This window comes from Toxotes jaculatrix, chromosome 16, assembly GCF_017976425.1.
Source record: "Toxotes jaculatrix isolate fToxJac2 chromosome 16, fToxJac2.pri, whole genome shotgun sequence".
NCBI lineage: Eukaryota > Metazoa > Chordata > Actinopteri > Toxotidae > Toxotes > Toxotes jaculatrix.
Window position 1 is genome coordinate 18,710,818 of NC_054409.1, and position 20,801 is coordinate 18,731,618.

General features: G+C 44.6%; 2 protein-coding genes across 4 annotated transcripts in view; one reads left to right on the forward strand and one right to left on the reverse strand.

The window, feature by feature from the left end:
• Positions 1-1,734, reverse strand: part of LOC121195542 (alanine--glyoxylate aminotransferase 2, mitochondrial-like) — a 33,656-nt gene extending 31,922 nt beyond the window's left edge. The window contains exon 1 of the mRNA XM_041059075.1: positions 1,731-1,734. The gene's annotated coding sequence lies outside the window, so the exon portion shown is untranslated. The remainder of the gene's footprint in view (positions 1-1,730) is intronic.
• Positions 1-20,801, forward strand: part of nedd4l (NEDD4 like E3 ubiquitin protein ligase) — a 54,629-nt gene that overhangs the window by 878 nt on the left and 32,950 nt on the right. For all 3 annotated transcript variants that reach the window (XM_041059069.1, XM_041059070.1, XM_041059071.1), the window contains exons 2-3: positions 1,315-1,388; positions 19,733-19,814. In XM_041059069.1, coding sequence (XP_040915003.1) covers positions 1,315-1,388; positions 19,733-19,814 — 156 coding nt within the window. The remainder of the gene's footprint in view (positions 1-1,314; positions 1,389-19,732; positions 19,815-20,801) is intronic.

Sequence of the window (20,801 nt, forward strand, 5' to 3'; positions counted from 1 at the left end):
CAAATTAGATAGCTAACCGAGCTGGTGTCATACCGGCCACCTACCTATCACACATTACCAATGCAGCCAGAAATAGTAAGGCTGCAGATTTTGTGGATGATCTGGATGGAGACAAAAAATATTTTTTATGTGTCCTTTCAAGGAGTCAAATAGGGATGTTCCCATGATTACTGAGTTTGCCTCAGCTTACTTCAGTAGGCTGAACTTGCTGTTTCACCAGGATGCATGAGAGACTTGCATGTGGCCTTTTTATGCCAGTTTAATGTACATACTCTTCAGTCTTAGCAGATACACTGATTGTTGAACTGGAATACCTGAAAAGATATTCCAAAATGTGTATTTCTGACATTTAACACATTTTATTACATAGACCAGAACAGGTAATGAAAAATTCTAATCTAATTAGAGCTGCAACAGTTACTCAATTAATCAATTAGTTGATTGGCAAAATGAATCAGCAAATTTTATTTATTTTTATTTTTTAATTTTATATTTTATATAATTAATTTTATATAATTAAAATAATTGATTATAATTAAAATAAATGGCAGCTAATCCATAATGAAAGTAATTGTTAGTTGCATCCTTAAATCTGTCTGAGCTGGTGTTTGTGTTTGGGGAACTCTTTTCAGTTTCATAGCTTTGTGGTATTCTGTCTGTCTGCTAGTTATTACTGGAGGGGAAGCGTGCATGTAATAACATTGCGCTTAGTGCAACACATGAGACTTGTGTTGTACTGTCTAGGCACTATCTAAGCATTGTCTAGTTTTTTAAATTAATATTTGCTGTATTACAGACATCAGACTAGATCATATGATCTCCACAAGTAAAGGTTTTAAGTCATTTGTGGGTCTACATTCCATGAGACAATGCACTTCCTGTGACTATGAGGTAAACATTCAGTAATGCTACACCCTCTTAACAAGGCCATGGCCTAATGTAACAGCTGGGTTGGCTTGGGCTCCGACCCCCACTCTCTGCTTTGCTCCATTCTCTAACACTTGTCATAACTAAAATTGTGACAGAGTTTGTTGTCAGGCTTGACGTAAATGTAAACGGCGATCATTCAAGCAGCAGTGGACCAGTGTTTTTACTTTAAGCCCCATTTCAAGTTGAAGTGAAGTAGGGAAAAGAGAGTGGGGAGTCACTCTGGACTGAAAATTTTCTGATACAACTCATTTCATTTCTAGGTCAGGATTATTTACTTAAAAAAGGCAGGTGAAGTGGCTTTGAAGTGGCTTGATTGTGGTGTTATGAGATCATTTTTCCATGAGTTTGATGAAATGTTTTGACCCACCATCTCTTTCTTCTCAGCATGAAACAAGAGTGCTGCGGGTTAAGGTCATTGCAGGAATTGATCTGGCGAAGAAGGACATCATTGGAGCCAGGTGAGCATCACAGAGCACACCAAAGCTGTTTCCTTCAGAGGTTCCTTAGTAGTTACACTGCTATTCCACTTTCTTTTCATCACTGTGAGAAGTGTGGAGTTCAGGTCAGTGCACCAGCTGTGAACACTGAGGTGCACTGGTCTTGCCTTTGACACTGCACATCTTCTGGACAAACTAGGCTTATGTTTTAATATTTTGGTTTGTGCTTGGTACTCTAAAGATGACATATTTCTAACAGTTTTATAACAACAAACAGTTCTTATATATTTAGTATCCTGCTCTTTGATTTAGAGGGTCTGTCCTTTCAACCTTGGAGTGAACAGTGTTATGCACTTTCACTACATTCCTTCTACTTTCAAAGACCTTGAACTCCAAGTGTTGATCAATGATTACCTACTTGCCTCTCCTATCCTACTCACAACCCACTTCTATTACAGTTTTTCTAGATAAAGTGTTTGACTAATAATTATACATACCACATACTCTCTCACATGTGAGAAGAGACCAGTGTTAAACTTCAACCTTTGAGGGTCTTTGAAGCATTACAGTCATCAAGGGCCCTTTGTTTCAGGCTGTTTGACCTGCTCTCCCCTTGTTGTGATTCTGTGATGAAGTGTAACCCACTGTTATTTCAACATTTATGTGGCTTTGCATAATAATATCCCTCAGTAGAGTTGCATTTGAAGTTTGTGTTTAGATGACCGAACCCATGCATGTAGTTGCCACAATCCAAATCTCAAACAATCCGGTGTGCTGCAGATTCAGGAAGTCAAAGGCTGCCATTGTTTTTTTTCAGACATAGTTACAATGGTACTGAGGCCTTGCGCTAGCTTAAATATTATGCATAGGGATCCTCGTATTATTCACTGTCTGCAGTTATGCTGTTTTCATTCTTGACAGCACACTCCCAAGAAAGGAAATTCTTAGAAGGATGAACTGAAAATACCTGAATAGGCCTGTACATGACAGTGTGATGCAAACAAATGTAGCAATGTTGGAGTAATGGCATCCCAGGAAATGCTCAGAACAGGCTGCCTCACTGAAGATTTTTCTTCAGTGGGTCTTCTGAACTAGTGAAACCCAGGTGCAGACACAGACACGGGGTAGGCAAGTAGAAGGTTAATCGATAATTTATTGAAGATGGTGATGGAGATGGTTGTGGTGTGGATGAGGGTGGAGACCAGTGCAGCAGGCTTGGGAGAAAGCAGGTGAGAAGGTGAAAGCTTGTGTCCCAGAGCAGGGAGAAAGAAGAAAACACAGGAGACGACAAGCCAGGGACCGGTGTAAAGGGTTGGAGTCAGATCACATGGAACTGCAGAGGAGAGAAGACAAGGGTCAGGATACAGGCAACAGGTAACAGAGTGAAGCAGAATAGCAACTTGCAAAGAAACAAAAAGACTTGAAGCACAGACTGACTCAAGGAGAGGCTATGATCTGGTAGGGTGGTAGTGGCAGATATTTTGAAGAGGGCTCTGCTCTGCCAGCACACCTCAAACAAACTCAAACAAACACAGACACAGGGAGAGAGCCACTCGAGAAGGGACAGGTTAGGCAGGCACACAATGGGAAATCAAGGGGGTGACAGGGAAGGTTGCTGAGGCAAATGTGACGGTTACATATTATCATGCTTTAACTTTATGCTCATCAGTAACTTCAGCTGGTAAACAACAAGCAAGGGGAGCTTTACTCATACAATCGGAATTTAATGATTTTATCCCTATGCAGTTGCGACTTGAAATGTTTCGAAATAGATTACATCTCCTCAAAGGCCTAGTCCACACACACACATATGTATTTATTAAAATAATGGTTTCCTTCTTCGGGAGGAGTAACTGTACATTTATCTGTAAACATCTAAAAAGTCCTGCTCGAAAGGCTAAAACCAGCACTATTTTGTGTTATTTTGTTTACGTCTGCCATTGTACAAAATTACCTCATGTGAACAAAGGAGAAAGTGCCACACACTCTGATGTCAAACAAAGGTAATAATGGCACACACTCTGACGACAAGCCAAAAACTCAGTGACCTAAAATGCAGTTTTCATGTGGATGAAATGCCGAAATGCATAGAAAAGGCTACATTAGAAAAGGCCTACATTTGAACACTATCCCCACTGTTCTGTATGGTAATTGTATCTCAGCAATGAGAAAGCGGACATTGTCAATGAAAGAGCCTGGCATTTTTAGCACTGTGTGAGAGCTACTCACATGCCAGAGTGCATGTGTTAGCATCCTGATACCCTGCTGGGAGGACAGCACAGTCTGGCTCAGGAGAAAACTGAACTGTAATGAAGAAACACTGGACGAGGTCTTGATGCGTGGCTACAGGAGACAGTGCTGACTTGGCAGTCTGTCCCCTCAGAAGATGCTCAAACAGTGCTGGCTTGTTCTTTTCTCCTATTTGCTCCAAAGCTGTTCCTGTTGCTGCTGTGTCCTCTAATACAGCTGCTTTGTTCTGATGTCTTCTGCTCTGTTACTTTGGACCAAATGAAACACCCTAATGTTTTGTTTTTGTGAGGTGTTGATAGAAGCTCGAGGAATTCTCATGCAAGCATACAACAAGTGAACTGACCATTTGAATCCAGCGTCCCATGCTAGCTTTCACCTCCCAGTGTTGACTTGAAGTGGCCTGTCTGTCTCCCTCCCGAAGGTTTTTTGTTGATAGAGGGAAGGAGACAAGAAGATATCTCAGTGCAGCTGAGATACAGTAGGCCCATTATTTTTTGTTTAGTCACAGCACATCACAGAATCACACAAACACACAATTAGAGGCTGTGGGGTTCCTGGAAACGTTAATTAGCAATCAAGCAACAGCAGTTTTGCTTGGGGTATGTTTGCTGTTCATTTTTTTTAATATTTCCCAATTCTCCTACCCTTTGCTTTTGCTCCCTTTCAGCTTTCTCCCTCAAATGAATTTAATACTGCTCTCCAACTGGCTGGCTAAATCAAATTTTTGCTATATCCGTACTGGAAGATTAGATTACTGCTTATATCAAGTGTGGATGGCAAAAAAAAAAAAAAATCCCATGGAAACTGATTATGGCAAGTGTGATTTAAAACACATTTGCAGTTTTTAGTTTGAAATGCGATTCAAATTGAATTTCTAACCTTGTGTGTGAAGTCTAGCCACTGCAATTAAAATGCCATTCATTAAATACAAAACACTAATGTCTCACCATTAGAGCATGGTAAAAAATTTTCACTTTCTTGGTGTCATCTGGGAAGATTGAAAGATGTGTTGGTGTGAAGATTTAGACAATGTGCCTGTATTCTTCATGTAGCCTGCAACTTGCAGTTTTACATCCACATGGGAGAAACACACCATCTGTTATGTTATGTGTTATTACAGTACACCAGCTGAAGTTATCTCAGGGCACACAGCAGAGGAGCAAAAGAGGATAAAGAAATGAAGCTTCATGGGTAAACTGTGACGTCTCTGAAGCAGACAGCTGATTAGATGATAAATTGACTGGCTTTTGGTCATACAAGACATCTTTCACAGTTTTTTTTTGGGGTGGGGGGTGTTTTATAGACCAAATAATTTATCTATGAATCCAAAAAAAGAATTTGTCTAACTGTGCTAACTCTTAAGTTAGGTATTGTGTTGCAGTCTATATAAATTAGAATTTGAATTAGTTGGAAATGAAAATACACTGTGGAAAGTGTACACGATATTCATTGTGATGCAGTCTGTTTGGATCAGTCTTGTCATGTTGTGTTTAGACTGCTGCAGGAGTCAGGCAGGTTATTGAAGTACTGAGACAACCTGCTCTTAGCTGTCATCTCCCTCCCATTATCCATTCAGAGCAGGAACTATAATGTTAGTTATTGTTCTGCGAAAAGGTCATAAAAGACAAGTACATTATATTCGTCTCTCTCTCTCCAGAGGATGGATGGATGGATGGATATATATATCTACACAAATGACATATTTGTATATTTATTGTATATGTGTTACTTATTTAAAAATGGACAGACTTGTGAGAGGTTTGTCTTCAAAGGGAGATTTTGGAAAGGCAATAACCTGACACTGTACCTCGCGTGGCCTGTTGGGACTGAGATGAGTAGAGTAATTGGTCTGCCTGGTGAATAGTGCAGCTCTGCCTCTCTATCCAGAACTCGCTGGAGATTTCTACACTGTCAGCACCTTCAAGTAAACCAACTGGTTATTCCAAAATAGCACAGTCACAAACACTCTGCTTACTATTTGTGCGGCTCACCTCAAAATGTTTTTCAGTTTCTATTTTTAGCGCTCCACTATGTCAGTAAGACATTATAGCCTTATCTCACAATACCCCAATGCAAGTCATTTTTATCTGCTGGGCTGTTTGTCAGATTCAGATTTCAGGTCTGGAAACAAGCAGAGTGTTAGAGTGCAGCTTAGCAATATGTGCTCTGGAGCCTGTGGCCAGGGGTAATACGATGTTCGATTGGAAATCGGACTATGTAAGGTTAGGCACACCAAGCTGTATTATTAGGGCCCGAGCACCGAGTGGTGCGAAGGCCCTATTGTTTTTGTAATGTTTATTATTATTAGGGCCCGAGCACCGAGTGGTGCGAAGGCCCTATTGTAATTCTAATGTTTATTATTATTATTATTATTATTTGTCCTCCCAAACAACTGCATTTTTCAACCCCTTCCCATGCTCTAAAACGCCTGAAATTTTGCACACTCATCAGGTCTGGTGAAAAATTTGATATTTTGTGGTCGTTGTAAATGGGGGGGGGCAAAATGGCTCCGCAGCGCCCCCTTGAAATTTTCAAAACCCCCCTCCCATTGGGCTTAGTTTGTCATAGGTGCATGAAAATTGGTACACATGTTGATCATACCGAGACACACCAAAAAGTCTCTTGACACCATGACCTCAACCCAACAGGAAGTCCGCCATTGTGGTCGGAAGTTGGCGATTTTGGCGAATTACACCATTGGTATGCGGACGAACTCGTGCTAGGGATTTCACCCGATCCACTTCATATTTGGTGGACCTCACCTCAAGACCATGATGATCAAAAGTTATCACAGAGTTTTCTCTAAGTTAAAGGGCGTGGCCTCTGTGGCCCGCCAAAGTTTGGTGGCGTTTGGTGAATTTGCCATGACATTTTGAATGGCTCTCACGTCCACATACTTTATCCAAACATCTTCAAACTTTATGAGCATGATGAGGGCTCTGCCCTGAACGCCTCCATATGTCAAACTCCCGCCTTGCTCGTGGCGTCCCCTGCTGGTAACAGGAAATGACCTATTTTTACTCTGAAGTGTACTGCTCCTTAATAGTTGACACCATCGGCTTGGTTTCTGCTCTACAACCTTCCCAACTACTTGGTGAAGCTACATTATAAAGGCCGTGAAGCTGGGTGCAATGGCATCTGTGTGGCGGCGCGGCAACTGACGATCCCTCGCCGTGAAATTACGTTTGGATTTGTAATGACCTTAACCACCTCCTATGATCCTAAAAATTCATACACACGTTCTTGGGGGCTGGTCCTAGACTCTGATGGGGTTTTTGTAATTGGGCGGGGCAAAATGGCTCAACGGCGCCCCCTTGAACATTTAAAATACCCCTCTCCATATGGGTTTTTTTGGAATACAAAGATGAAAATCGGTACACATAAAGAACACTTCGGGACGCACAAAAAAGTCTCTTGACACCATGACCTCAACCCAGCAGGAAGTCGGCCATTTTGTTTTTGGCGGCCAAATTTGAGTGCTTTCCACCATTGGTATGCGGATGAACTCGTGCTAGGGATTTCACCCGATCAACTTCATATCTGGTGGACCTCACCTCAAGACCATGATGATCAAAAGTTATAACAGACTTTTCTCTAAGTTAAAGGGCGTGGCCTCTGTGGCTCGCCAAAGTTCGGTGGCGTTTGGTGAATTTGCCATGACATTTTGAATGGCTCTCACGTCCACATACTTTATCCAAACATCTTCAAACTTTATGAGCATGATGAGGGCTCTGCCCTGAATGGCTCCATATGTCAAACTCCCGCCTTACTCGTGGCGCCCCCTGCTGGTAACAGGAAATAACCTGTTTGTACTATGACGTGTACTGGGGAGAAGAGGAGAGGACATAGGATGACTCTGGTACTCTTGGCTGCGCTGGCTGCGACTCCCGTGGGTCGCAAGGGGTGCGAGGGCCCGTCATCGCTGCTTGCAGCTTTAATTATTATTATTATTATTATTATTAGGGCCCGAGCACCGAGTGGTGCGAAGGCCCTATTGTAATTCTAATGTTTATTATTATTATTATTATTATTAGGGCCCGAGCACCGAGTGGTGCGAAGGCCCTATTGTAATTCTAATGTTTATTATTATTATTATTATTATTATTTGTCCTCCCAAACAACTGCATTTTTCGACCCCTTCCCATGCTCTAAAACGCCTGAAATTTTGCACACTCATCAGGTCTGGTGAAAAATTTGATATTTTGTGGTCGTTGTAACTGGGGGGGGCAAAATGGCTCTGCAGCGCCCCCTTGAAATTTTCAAAACCCCCCTCCCATTGGGCTTAGTTTGTCATAGGTGCATGAAAATTGGTACACATGTTGATCATACCGAGACACACCAAAAAGTCTCTTGACACCATGACCTCAACCCAACAGGAAGTCCGCCATTGTGGTCGGAAGTTGGCGATTTTGGCGAATTACACCATTGGTATGCGGACGAACTCGTGCTAGGGATTTCACCTGATCCACTTCATATTTGGTGGACCTCACCTCAAGACCATGATGATCAAAAGTTATAACAGAGTTTTCTCTAAGTTAAAGGGCGTGGCCTCTGTGGCCCGCCAAAGTTTGGTGGCGTTTGGTGAATTTGCCATGACATTTTGAATGGCTCTCACGTCCACATACTTTATCCAAACATCTTCAACCTTTATGAGCATGATCAGGGCTCTGCCCTGAACGCCTCCATATGTCAAACTCCCGCCTTACTCGTGGCGTCCCCTGCTGGTAACAGGAAATGACCTATTTTTACTCTGAAGTGTACTGCTCCTTAATAGTTGACACCATCGGCTTCGTTTCTGCTCTACAACCTTCCCAACTACTTGGTGAAGCTACATTATAAAGGCCGTGAAGCTGGGTGCAATGGCATCTGTGTGGCGGCGCGGAAACTGACGATCCCTCGCCGTGAAATTACGTTTGGATTTGTAATGACCTTAACCACCTCCTATGATCCTAAAAATTCATACAAACGTTCTTGGGGGCTGGTCCTAGACTCTGATGGGGTTTTTGTAATTGGGTGGGGCAAAATGGCTCAACGGCGCCCCCTTGAAGATTTAAAATACCCCTCTCCATATGGGTTTTTTTGGAATACGAAGATGAAAATCGGTACACATAAAGAACACTTCGGGACGCACAAAAAAGTCTCTTGACACCATGACCTGAACCCAGCAGGAAGTCGGCCATTTTGTTTTTGGCGGCCAAATTTCAGTGCTTTCCACCATTGGTATGCGGATGAACTCGTGCTAGGGATTTCACCCGATCAACTTCATATCTGGTGGACCTCACCTCAAGACCATGACGATCAAAAGTTATAACAGACTTTTCTCTAAGTTAAAGGGCGTGGCCTCTGTGGCTCGCCAAAGTTCGGTGGCGTTTGGTGAATTTGCCATGACATTTTGAATGGCTCTCACGTCCACATACTTTATCCAAACATCTTCAAACTTTATGAGCATGATGAGGGCTCTGCCCTGAACGGCTCCATATGTCAAACTCCCGCCTTACTCGTGGCGCCCCCTGCTGGTAACAGGAAATAAGGTGGTTTTTACTATGATGTGTACTGGGGAGAAGAGCAGGAGAGAGGAGAGGACATAGGAGGACTCTGGTACTTGGCCACGCCGGCTGCGACTCCCACGGGTTGCAAGGGGTGCGAGGGCCCGTCATCGCTGCTTGCAGCTTTAATTATTATTATTATTATTATTATTATTATTCCTCCCAAACAACTGCATTTTTCAACCCCTTCCCATGCTCTAAAACGCCTGAAATTTTGCACACTCATCAGGTCTGGTGAAAAATTTGATATTTTGTGGTCCTTGTAAATGGGGGGGGCAAAATGGCTCCGCAGCGCCCCCTTGAAATTTTCAAAACCCCCCTCCCATTGGGCTTAGTTTGTCATAGGTGCATGAAAATTGGTACACATGTTGATCATACCGAGACACACCAAAAAGTCTCTTGACACCATGACCTCAACCCAACAGGAAGTCCGCCATTGTGGTCGGAAGTTGGCGATTTTGGCGAATTACACCATTGGTATGCGGACGAACTCGTGCTAGGGATTTCACCTGATCCACTTCATATTTGGTGGACCTCACCTCAAGACCATGATGATCAAAAGTTATCACAGAGTTTTCTCTAAGTTAAAGGGCGTGGCCTCTGTGGCCCGCCAAAGTTTGATGGCGTTTGGTGAATTTTCCATGACATTTTGAATGGCTCTCACGTCCACATACTTTATCCAAACATCTTCAAACTTTATGAGCGTGATGAGGGCTCTGCCCTGAACGCCTCCATATGTCAAACTCCCGCCTTACTCGTGGCGTCCCCTGCTGGTAACAGGAAATGACCTATTTTTACTCTGAAGTATACTGCTCCTTAATAGTTGACACCATCGGCTTGGTTTCTGCTCTACAACCTTCCCAACTACTTGGTGAAGCTACATTATAAAGGCCGTGAAGCTGGGTGCAATGGCATCTGTGTGGCGGCGCGGCAACTGACGATCCCTCGCCGTGAAATTACGTTTGGATTTGTAATGACCTTAACCACCTCCTATGATCATAAAAATTCATACACACGTTCTTGGGGGCTGGTCCTAGACTCTGATGGAGCTTTTATAATTGGGCGGGGCAAAATGGCTCAACGGCGCCCCCTTGAAAATTTAAAATACCCCTCTCCATATGGGTTTTTTTGGAGTACGAAGATGAAAATCGGTACACATAAAGAACACTTCCAGACGCACAAAAAAGTCTCTTGCCACCATGACCTCAACCCAGCAGGAAGTCGGCCATTTTGTTTTTGGCGGCCAAATTTGAGTGCTTTCCACCATTGGTATGTGGATGAACTCGTGCTAGGGATTTCACCCGATCAACTTCATATCTGGTGGACCTCACCTCAAGACCATGATGATCAAAAGTTATAAGAGACTTTTCTCTAAGTTAAAGGGCGTGGCCTCTGTGGCTCGCCAAAGTTCGATGGCGTTTGGTGAATTTGCCATGACATTTTGAATGGCTCTCACATCCACATACTTTATCCAAACATCGTCAAACTTCATGAGCATGATGAGGGCTCTGCCCTGAACGCCTCCATATGTCAAACTCCCGCCTTACTCGTGGCGCCCCCTGCTGGTAACAGGAAATAACCTGTTTGTACTATGACGTGTACTGGGGAGAAGAGGAGAGGGCATAGGAGGACTCTGGTACTCTTGGCTGCGCCGGCTGCGACTCCCGCGGGTCGCAAGGGGTGCGAGGGCCCGTCATCGCTGCTTGCAGCTTTAATTAGGGCCCGAGCACCGAGTGGTGCGAAGGCCCTATTGTAATTCTAATGTTTATTATTATTATTATTATTATTATTATTATTATTATTATTATTTGTCCTCCCAAACAACTGCATTTTTCAACCCCTTCCCATGCTCTAAAACGCCTGAAATTTTGCACACTCATCAGGTCTGCTGAAAAATTTGATATTTTGTGGTCGTTGTAAATGGGGGGGGCAAAATGGCTCTGCAGCGCCCCCTTGAAATTTTCAAAACCCCCCTCCCATTGGGCTTAGTTTGTCATAGGTGCATGAAAATTGGTACACATGTTGATCATACCGAGACACACCAAAAAGTCTCTTGACACCATGACCTCAACCCAACAGGAAGTCCGCCATTGTGGTCGGAAGTTGGCGATTTTGGCGAATTACACCATTGGTATGCGGACGAACTCGTGCTAGGGATTTCACCCGATCCACTTCATATTTGGTGGACCTCACCTCAAGACCATGATGATCAAAAGTTATCACAGAGTTTTCTCTAAGTTAAAGGGCGTGGCCTCTGTGGCCCGCCAAAGTTTGGTGGCGTTTGGTGAATTTGCTATGACATTTTGAATGGCTCTCACGTCCACATACTTTATCCAAACATCTTCAAACTTTATGAGCATGATCAGGGCTCTGCCCTGAACGCCTCCATATGTCAAACTCCCGCCTTACTCGTGGCGTCCCCTGCTGGTAACAGGAAATGACCTATTTTTACTCTGAAGTGTACTGCTCCTTAATACTTGACACCATCGGCTTCGTTTCTGCTCTACAACCTTCCCAACTACTTGGTGAAGCAACATTATAAAGGCAGTGAAGCTGGGTGCAATGGCATCTGTGTGGCGGCGCGGCAACTGACGATCCCTCGCCGTGAAATTACGTTTGGATTTGTAATGACCTTAACCACCTCCTATGATCATAAAAATTCATACACACGTTCTTGGGGGCTGGTCCTAGACTCTGATGGGGTTTTTGTAATTGGGCGGGGCAAAATGGCTCAACGGCGCCCCCTTGAACATTTAAAATACCCCTCTCCATATGGGTTTTTTTGGAATACAAAGATGAAAATCAGTACACATAAAGAACACTTCGGGACGCACAAAAAAGTCTCTTGACACCATGACCTCAACCCAGCAGGAAGTCAGCCATTTTATTTTTGGCGGCCAAATTTGAGTGCTTTCCAGCATTGGTATGCGGATGAACTCGTGCTAGGGATTTCACCCGATCAACTTCATATCTGGTGGACCTCACCTCAAGACCATGATGATCAAAAGTTATAACAGACTTTTCTCTAAGTTAAAGGGCGTGGCCTCTGTGGCTCGCCAAAGTTCGGTGGCGTTTGGTGAATTTGCCATGACATTTTGAATGGCTCTCACATCCACATACTTTATCCAAACATCTTCAAACTTCATGAGCATGATGAGGGCTCTGCCCTGAACGCCTCCATATGTCAAACTCCCGCCTTACTCGTGGCGCCCCCTGCTGGTAACAGGAAATAACCTGTTTGTACTATGAAGTGTACTTGGGAGAAGAGGAGAGGACATAGGAGGACTCTGGTAGTCATGGCTGTGCCGGCTGCGACTCCCGCGGGTCGCAAGGGGTGCGAGGGCCCGTCATCGCTGCTTGCAGCTTTAATTAGGGCCCGAGCACCGAGTGGTGCGAAGGCCCTATTGTTTTTCTAATGTTTATTATTATTATTATTATTATTATTATTATTCCTCCCAAACAACTGCATTTTTCAACCCCTTCCCATGCTCTAAAACGCCTGAAATTTTGCACACTCATCAGGTCTGGTGAAAAATTTGATATTTTGTGGTCGTTGTAAATGGGGGGGGCAAAATGGCTCTGCAGCGCCCCCTTGAAATTTTCAAAACCCCCCTCCCATTGGGCTTAGTTTGTCATAGGTGCATGAAAATTGGTACACATGTTGATCATACCGAGACACACCAAAAAGTCTCTTGACACCATGACCTCAACCCAACAGGAAGTCCGCCATTGTGGTCGGAAGTTGGCGATTTTGGCGAATTACACCATTGGTATGCGGACGAACTCGTGCTAGGGATTTCACCCGATCCACTTCATATTTGGTGGACCTCACCTCAAGACCATGATGATCAAAAGTTATCACAGAGTTTTCTCTAAGTTAAAGGGCGTGGCCTCTGTGGCCCGCCAAAGTTTGGTGGCGTTTGGTGAATTTGCCATGACATTTTGAATGGCTCTCACGTCCACATACTTTATCCAAACATCTTCAAACTTTATGAGCATGATCAGGGCTCTGCCCTGAACGCCTCCATATGTCAAACTCCCGCCTTACTCGTGGCGTCCCCTGCTGGTAACAGGAAATGACCTATTTTTACTCTGAAGTGTACTGCTCCTTAATAGTTGACACCATCGGCTTGGTTTCTGCTCTACAACCTTCCCAACTACGTGGTGAAGCTACATTATAAAGGCCGTGAAGCTGGGTGCAATAGCATCTGTGTGGCGGCGCGGCAACTGACGATCCCTCGCCGTGAAATTACGTTTGGATTTGTAATGACCTTAACCACCTCCTATGATCCTAAAAATTCATACACACGTTCTTGGGGGCTGGTCCTAGACTCTGATGGGGTTTTTGTAATTGGGCGGGGCAAAGTGGCTCAACTGCGCCCCCTTGAAAATTTAAAATACCCCTCTCCATATGGGTTTTTTTGGAGTATGAAGATGAAAATCGGTACACATAAAGAACACTTCCAGACGCACAAAAAAGTCTCTTGACACCATGACCTCAACCCAGCAGAAAGTCGACCATTTTGTTTTTGGCGGCCAAATTTCACTGCTTTCCACCACTGGTATGCGGATGAACTCGTGCTAGGGATTTCACCCGATCAACTTCATATCTGGTGGACCTCACCTCAAGACCATGATGATCAAAAGTTATAAAAGACTTTTCTCTAAGTTAAAGGGCGTGGCCTTTGTGGCTCGCCAAAGTTCGATGGCGTTTGGTGAATTTGCCATGACATTTTGAATGGCTCTCACATCCACATACTTTATCCAAACATCGTCAAACTTCATGAGCATGATGAGGGCTCTGCCCTGAACGCCTCCATATGTCAAACTCCCGCCTTACTCGTGGCGCCCCCTGCTGGTAACAGGAAATAACCTGTTTGTACTATGACGTGTACTGGGGAGAAGAGGAGAGGACATAGGGGGACTCTGGTACTTGGCTGCGCCGGATGTGACTCCGGTGGGTCGCAAGGGGTGCGAGGGCCCGTCATCGCTGCTTGCAGCTTTAATTATTATTATTATTATTATTTGTCCTCCCAAACAACTGCATTTTTCAACCCCTTCCCATGCTCTAAAACGCCTGAAATTTTGCACACTCATCAGGTCTGGTGAAAAATTTGATATTTTGTGGTCCTTGTAAATGGGGGGGGCAAAATGGCTCTGCAGCGCCCCCTTGAAATTTTCAAAACCCCCCTCCCATTGGGCTTAGTTTGTCATAGGTGCATGAAAATTGGTACACATGTCGATTATACCGAGACACACCAAAAAGTCTCTTGACACCATGACCTCAACCCAACAGGAAGTCCGCCATTGTGGTCGGAAGTTGGCGATTTTGGCGAATTACACCATTGGTATGCGGACGAACTCGTGCTAGGGATTTCACCCGATCCACTTCATATTTGGTGGACCTCACCTCAAGACCATGATGATCAAAAGTTATCACAGAGTTTTCTCTAAGTTAAAGGGCGTGGCCTCTGTGGCCCGCCAAAGTTTGGTGGCGTTTGGTGAATTTTCCATGACATTTTGAATGGCTCTCACGTCCACATACTTTATCCAAACATCTTCAAACTTTATGAGCATGATCAGGGCTCGGCCCTGAACGCCTCCATATGTCAAACTCCTGCCTTACTCGTGGCGTCCCCTGCTGGTAACAGGAAATGACCTATTTTTACTCTGAAGTGTACTGCTCATTAATAGTTGACACCATCAGCTTCGTTTCTGCTCTACAACCTTCCCAACTACTTGGTGAAGCTACATTATAAAGGCCGTGAAGCTGGGTGCAATGGCATCTGTGTGGCGGCGCGGCAACTGATGATCCCTCGCCGTGAAATTACGTTTGGATTTGTAATGACCTTAACCACCTCCTATGATCATGAAAATTCATACACACGTTCTTGGGGGCTGATCCTACACTCTGATGGCGTTTTTGTAATTGGGAGGGGCAAAATGGCTCAACGGCGCCCCCTTGAAGAATTCAAATACCCCTCTCCATATGGGTTTTTTTGGATTACGAAGATGAAAATCGGTACACATAAAGAACACTTCCAGACGCACAAAAAAGTCTCTTGACACCATGACCTCAACCTAGCAGGAAGTCGGCCATTTTGTTTTTGGCTGCCAAATTTGAGTGCTTTCCACCATTGGTATGCGGATGAACTCGTGCTAGGGATTTCACCCGATCAACTTCATATCTGGTGGACCTCACCTCAAGACCATGATGATCAAAAGTTATAACAGAATTTTCTCTAAGTTAAAGGGCGTGGCCTCTGTGGCTCGCCAAAGTTCGGTGGCGTTTGGTGAATTTGCCATGACATTTTGAATGGCTCTCACGTCCACATACTTTATCCAAACATCTTCAAACTTTATGAGCATGATGAGGGCTCTGCCCTGAACGCCTCCATATGTCAAACTCCCGCCTTACTCGTGGCGCCCCCTGCTGGTAACAGGAAACAACCTGTTTGTACTATGACGTGTACTGGGTAGAAGAGGAGAGGACATAGGGGGACTCTGGTACTCTTGGCTGCGCCGGCTGCGACTCCGGTGGGTCGCAAGGGGTGCGAGGGCCCGTCATCGCTGCTTGCAGCTTTAATTATTATTATTATTTGTCCTCCCAAACAACTGCATTTTTCAACCCCTTCCCATGCTCTAAAACGCCTGAAATTTTGCACACTCATCAGGTCTGGTGAAAAATTTGATATTTTGTGGTCGTTGTAAATGGGGGGGGCAAAATGGCTCCGCAGCGCCCCCTTGAAATTTTCAAAAACCCCCTCCCATTGGGCTTAGTTTGTCATAGGTGCATGAAAATTGGTACACATGTTGATCATACCGAGACACACCAAAAAGTCTCTTGACACCATGACCTCAACCCAACAGGAAGTCCGCCATTGTGGTCGGAAGTTGGCCATTTTGGCGAATTACACCATTGGTATGCGGACGAACTCGTGCTAGGGATTTCACCCGATCCACTTCATATTTGGTGGACCTCACCTCAAGACCATGATGATCAAAAGTTATCACAGAGTTTTCTCTAAGTTAAAGGGCGTGGCCTCTGTGGCCCGCCAAAGTTCGGTGGCGTTTGGTGAATTTGCCATGACATTTTGAATGGCTCTCACGTCCACATACTTTATCCAAACATCTTCAAACTTTATGAGCATGATCAGGGCTCTGCCCTGAACGCCTCCATATGTCAAACTCCCGCCTTACTCGTGGCGTCCCCTGCTGGTAACAGGAAATGACCTATTTTTACTCTGAAGTGTACTGCTCCTTAGTAGTTGACACCATCGGCTTCGTTTCTGCTCTACAACCTTCCCAACTACTTGGTGAAGCTACATTATAAAGGCCATGAAGCTGGGTGCAATGGCATCTGTGTGGCGGCGCGGCAACTGACGATCCCTCGCCGTGAAATTACGTTTGGATTTGTAATGACCTTAAAAACCTCCTATGATCCTAAAAATTCATACACACGTTCTTGGGGGCTGGTCCTAGACTCTGATGGGGTTTTTGTAATTGGGCGGGGCAAAGTGGCTCAACTGCGCCCCCTTGAAAATTTAAAATACCCCTCTCCATATGGGTTTTTTTGGAGTATGAAGATGAAAATCGGTACACATAAAGAACACTTCCAGACGCACAAAAAAGTCTCTTGACACCATGACCTCAACCCAGCAGGACGTCGGCCATTTTGTTTTTGGCGGCCAAATTTCAGAGCTTTCCACCATTGGTATGCGGATGAACTCGTGCTAGGGATTTCACCCGATCAACTTCATATCTGGTGGACCTCACCTCAAGACCATGATGATCAAAAGTTATAAGAGACTTTTCTCTAAGTTAAAGGGCGTGGCCTCTGTGGCTCGCCAAAGTTCGGTGGCGTTTGGTGAATTTGCCATGACATTTTGAATGGCTCTCACATCCACATACTTTATCCAAACATCGTCAAACTTCATGAGCATGATGAGGGCTCTGCCCTGAACGCCTCCATATGTCAAACTCCCGCCTTACTCGTGGCGCCCCTTGCTGGTAACAGGAAATAACCTGTTTGTACTATGACGTGTACTGGGGAGAAGAGGAGAGGACATAGGAGGACTCTGGTACTCTTGGCTGCGCCGGCTGCGACTCCCGCGGGTCGCAAGGGGTGCGAGGGCCCGTCATCGCTGCTTGCAGCTTTAATTATTATTATTATTCCTCCCAAACAACTGCATTTTTCAACCCCTTCCCATGCTCTAAAACGCCTGAAATTTTGCACAGTCATCAGGTCTGGTGAAAAATTTGATATTTTGTGGTCGTTGTAAATGGGGGGGGCAAAATGGCTCCGCAGCGCCCCCTTGAAATTTTCAAAACCCCCCTCCCATTGGGCTTAGTTTGTCATAGGTGCATGAAAATTGGTACACATGTTGATCATACCGAGACACACCAAAAAGTCTCTTGACACCATGACCTCAACCCAACAGGAAGTCCGCCATTGTGGTCGGAAGTTGGCGATTTTGGCGAATTACACCATTGGTATGCGGACGAACTCGTGCTAGGGATTTCACCCGATCCACTTCATATTTGGTGGACCTCACCTCAAGACCATGATGATCAAAAGTTATCACAGAGTTTTCTCTAAGTTAAAGGGCGTGGCCTCTGTGGCCCGCCAAAGTTTGGTGGCGTTTGGTGAATTTGCCATGACATTTTGAATGGCTCTCACGTCCACATACTTTATCCAAACATCTTCAAACTTTATGAGCATGATCAGGGCTCTGCCCTGAACGCCTCCATATGTCAAACTCCCGCCTTACTCGTGGCGTCCCCTGCTGGTAACAGGAAATGACCTATTTTTACTCTGAAGTGTACTGCTCCTTAATAGTTGACACCATCGGCTTGGTTTCTGCTCTACAACCTTCCCAACTACTTGGTGAAGCTACATTATAAAGGCCGTGAAGCTGGGTGCAATGGCATCTGTGTGGCGGCGCGGCAACTGACGATCCCTCGCCGTGAAATTACGTTTGGATTTGTAATGACCTTAACCACCTCCTATGATCATAAAAATTCATACACACGTTCTTGGGGGCTGGTCCTAGACTCTGATGGAGTTTTTATAATTGGGCGGGGCAAAATGGCTCAACGGCGCCCCCTTGAAAATTTAAAATACCCCTCTCCATATGGGTTTTTTTGGAGTACGAAGATGAAAATCGGTACACATAAAGAACACTTCCAGACGCACAAAAAAGTCTCTTGACACCATGACCTCAACCCAGCAGGAAGTCGGCCATTTTGTTTTTGGCGGCCAAATTTGAGTGCTTTCCACCATTGGTATGTGGATGAACTCGTGCTAGGGATTTCACCCAATCAACTTCATATCTGGTGGACCTCACCTCAAGACCATGATGATCAAAAGTTATTAAAGGGTTTTCTCTAAGTTAAAGGGCGTGGCCTCTGTGGCCCGCCAAAGTTTGGTGGCGTTTGGTGAATTTGCCATGACATTTTGAATGGCTCTCACGTCCACATACTTTATCCAAACATCTTCAAACTTCATGAGCATGATCAGGGCTCTGCCCTGAACGCCTCCATATGTCAAACTCCCGCCTTACTCGTGGCGTCCCCTGCTGGTAACAGGAAATGACCTATTTTTACTCTGAAGTGTACTGCTCCTTAATAGTTGACACCATCGGCTTGGTTTCTGCTCTACAACCTTCCCAACTACTTGGTGAAGCTACATTATAAAGGCCGTGAAGCTGGGTGCAATGGCATCTGTGTGGCGGCGCGGCAACTGACGATCCCTCGCCATGAAATTACGTTTGGATTTGTAATGACCTTAACCACCTCCTATGATCATAAAAATTCATACACACGTTCTTGGGGGCTGGTCCTAGACTCTGATGGGGTTTTTGTAATTGGGCGGGGCAAAGTGGCTCAACTGCGCCCCCTTGAAAATTTAAAATACCCCTCTCCATATGGGTTTTTCATACTTTATCCAAACATCTTCAAACTTCATGAGCATGATGAGGGCTCTGCCCTGAACGGCTCCATATGTCAAACCCCCGCCTTACTCGTGGCGCCCCCTGCTGGTAACAGGAAATAATCTGTTTGTACTATGACGTGTACTGGGTAGAAGAGGAGAGGACATAGGATGACTCTGGTACTCTTGGCTGCGCCGGCTGCGACTCCCGCGGGTCGCAAGGGGTGCGAGGGCCCGTCATCGCTGCTTGCAGCTTTAATTTTGTTGTTGTTGTTTTACATAATGGAGAGACTTCTTAACACTTAAAAGTGTGTCTTAGCACAAATTATTGAAAAAAAGCATCAATAGAATTTTAGAATTTTCAGATTCTTTGTCTGATTATTATTTTTTAGTCAGATACCTGATAACCATGTGTTTTATTCTCACCAAGTGGAGAATATTGCTTTTTATCTGCACTGAAATGTATCTGTTCTCTTTGCGTCTGCGCCAAGAACAGTTGAACAATACCATCTGGATATCTTTTGAAATGCTTTTGGGTAAATACTTGTAGGTTGTGGGGAATAGATTTGTACCTGTAAATTCTGAATTTTTTTGCCACTGACTGTTTTTTTTTCACTCCTCTGTTTTGTTTTCTACAGTGATCCTTACGTCAAACTTTCCCTCTATGTTGCGGATGAAAACAGAGAGCTCGCCTTAGTCCAAACAAAAACCATTAAAAAGGTAAGTCCTAAGGTTAAAAAGCGGCTTTGATCTAAGCTGCACATTGTTGCTCCTTCCTGTGTTCTGCACAGACCTTTGGCTTATCGTTTCAAACGTAATGAACTCTAATGTATTTGCACCCTATCAGATTGGCTGCTCCTGCCTCAGTAATCTCCTCCCACACCTGCACCACACATTTACCATACAGCCACTCGAATGTGACTTTGTTCACTCTTCTTTTTAAGTCACAGGTTTGAGATCACCAGATCTGTCAAATCCTTACCACTACCAGCCCCTTTCCTTCAAATCAAGGCAATCACATCATCTTAATAGAGGGAGGGCACCATAAGGCAGTGTTTCCTTTTCCTACCCAGGGGAGTCTAGAGAGAGACACTGGGTCAGCTCCCTTCCCCCAGTGGCCTGTTGTAGGGTGGAAATCTGTTCACAGCAGGGGGAGCTATTACTTGCTATTAGTGTAAACTCCATTCAGATTATACCTTAATTTCAAAGTGGGCTGGGATTTTGCACAAAATGTTCATATTCATTGCCAACATTGTGGAATGCTTGGGAATATGTGGTTAAAAATAGAAATATATAATTTGCAGGGCTGAAACTTCAGTGACACTTTCGTCTTCAAACACCATTGTGTAGCCTGCTCTGCTAGAAGCTCCTTATTTCTTTGTCAGTTTCTCCTTTGCTGGTAGTTACTGTTAGTTACATGTAGCCGGCAGCCAACCCTCTGCTGAAGTCAGGCAGCTCAGGCCTCCATGCAGGCAGACATATGCTGCCAGTGGCCATGCTTGCCTTATAGGATATAAATAGCTGACAATGCACTGCTATGTGGAGCAGAAAAAGAAGCGTCACTGCTCGCCTCTTCTGTGGGCTCTGTGTGTCTTTAAGTGGGACACCTTTGATGGCATCTTTGTTGTTGAAGCTAAGAGTTTGGCTTGTGGCAAATGAGACAAAAAAAAAATGAAGAGCCAGTCTGAGACGGACACCAGTAACTAG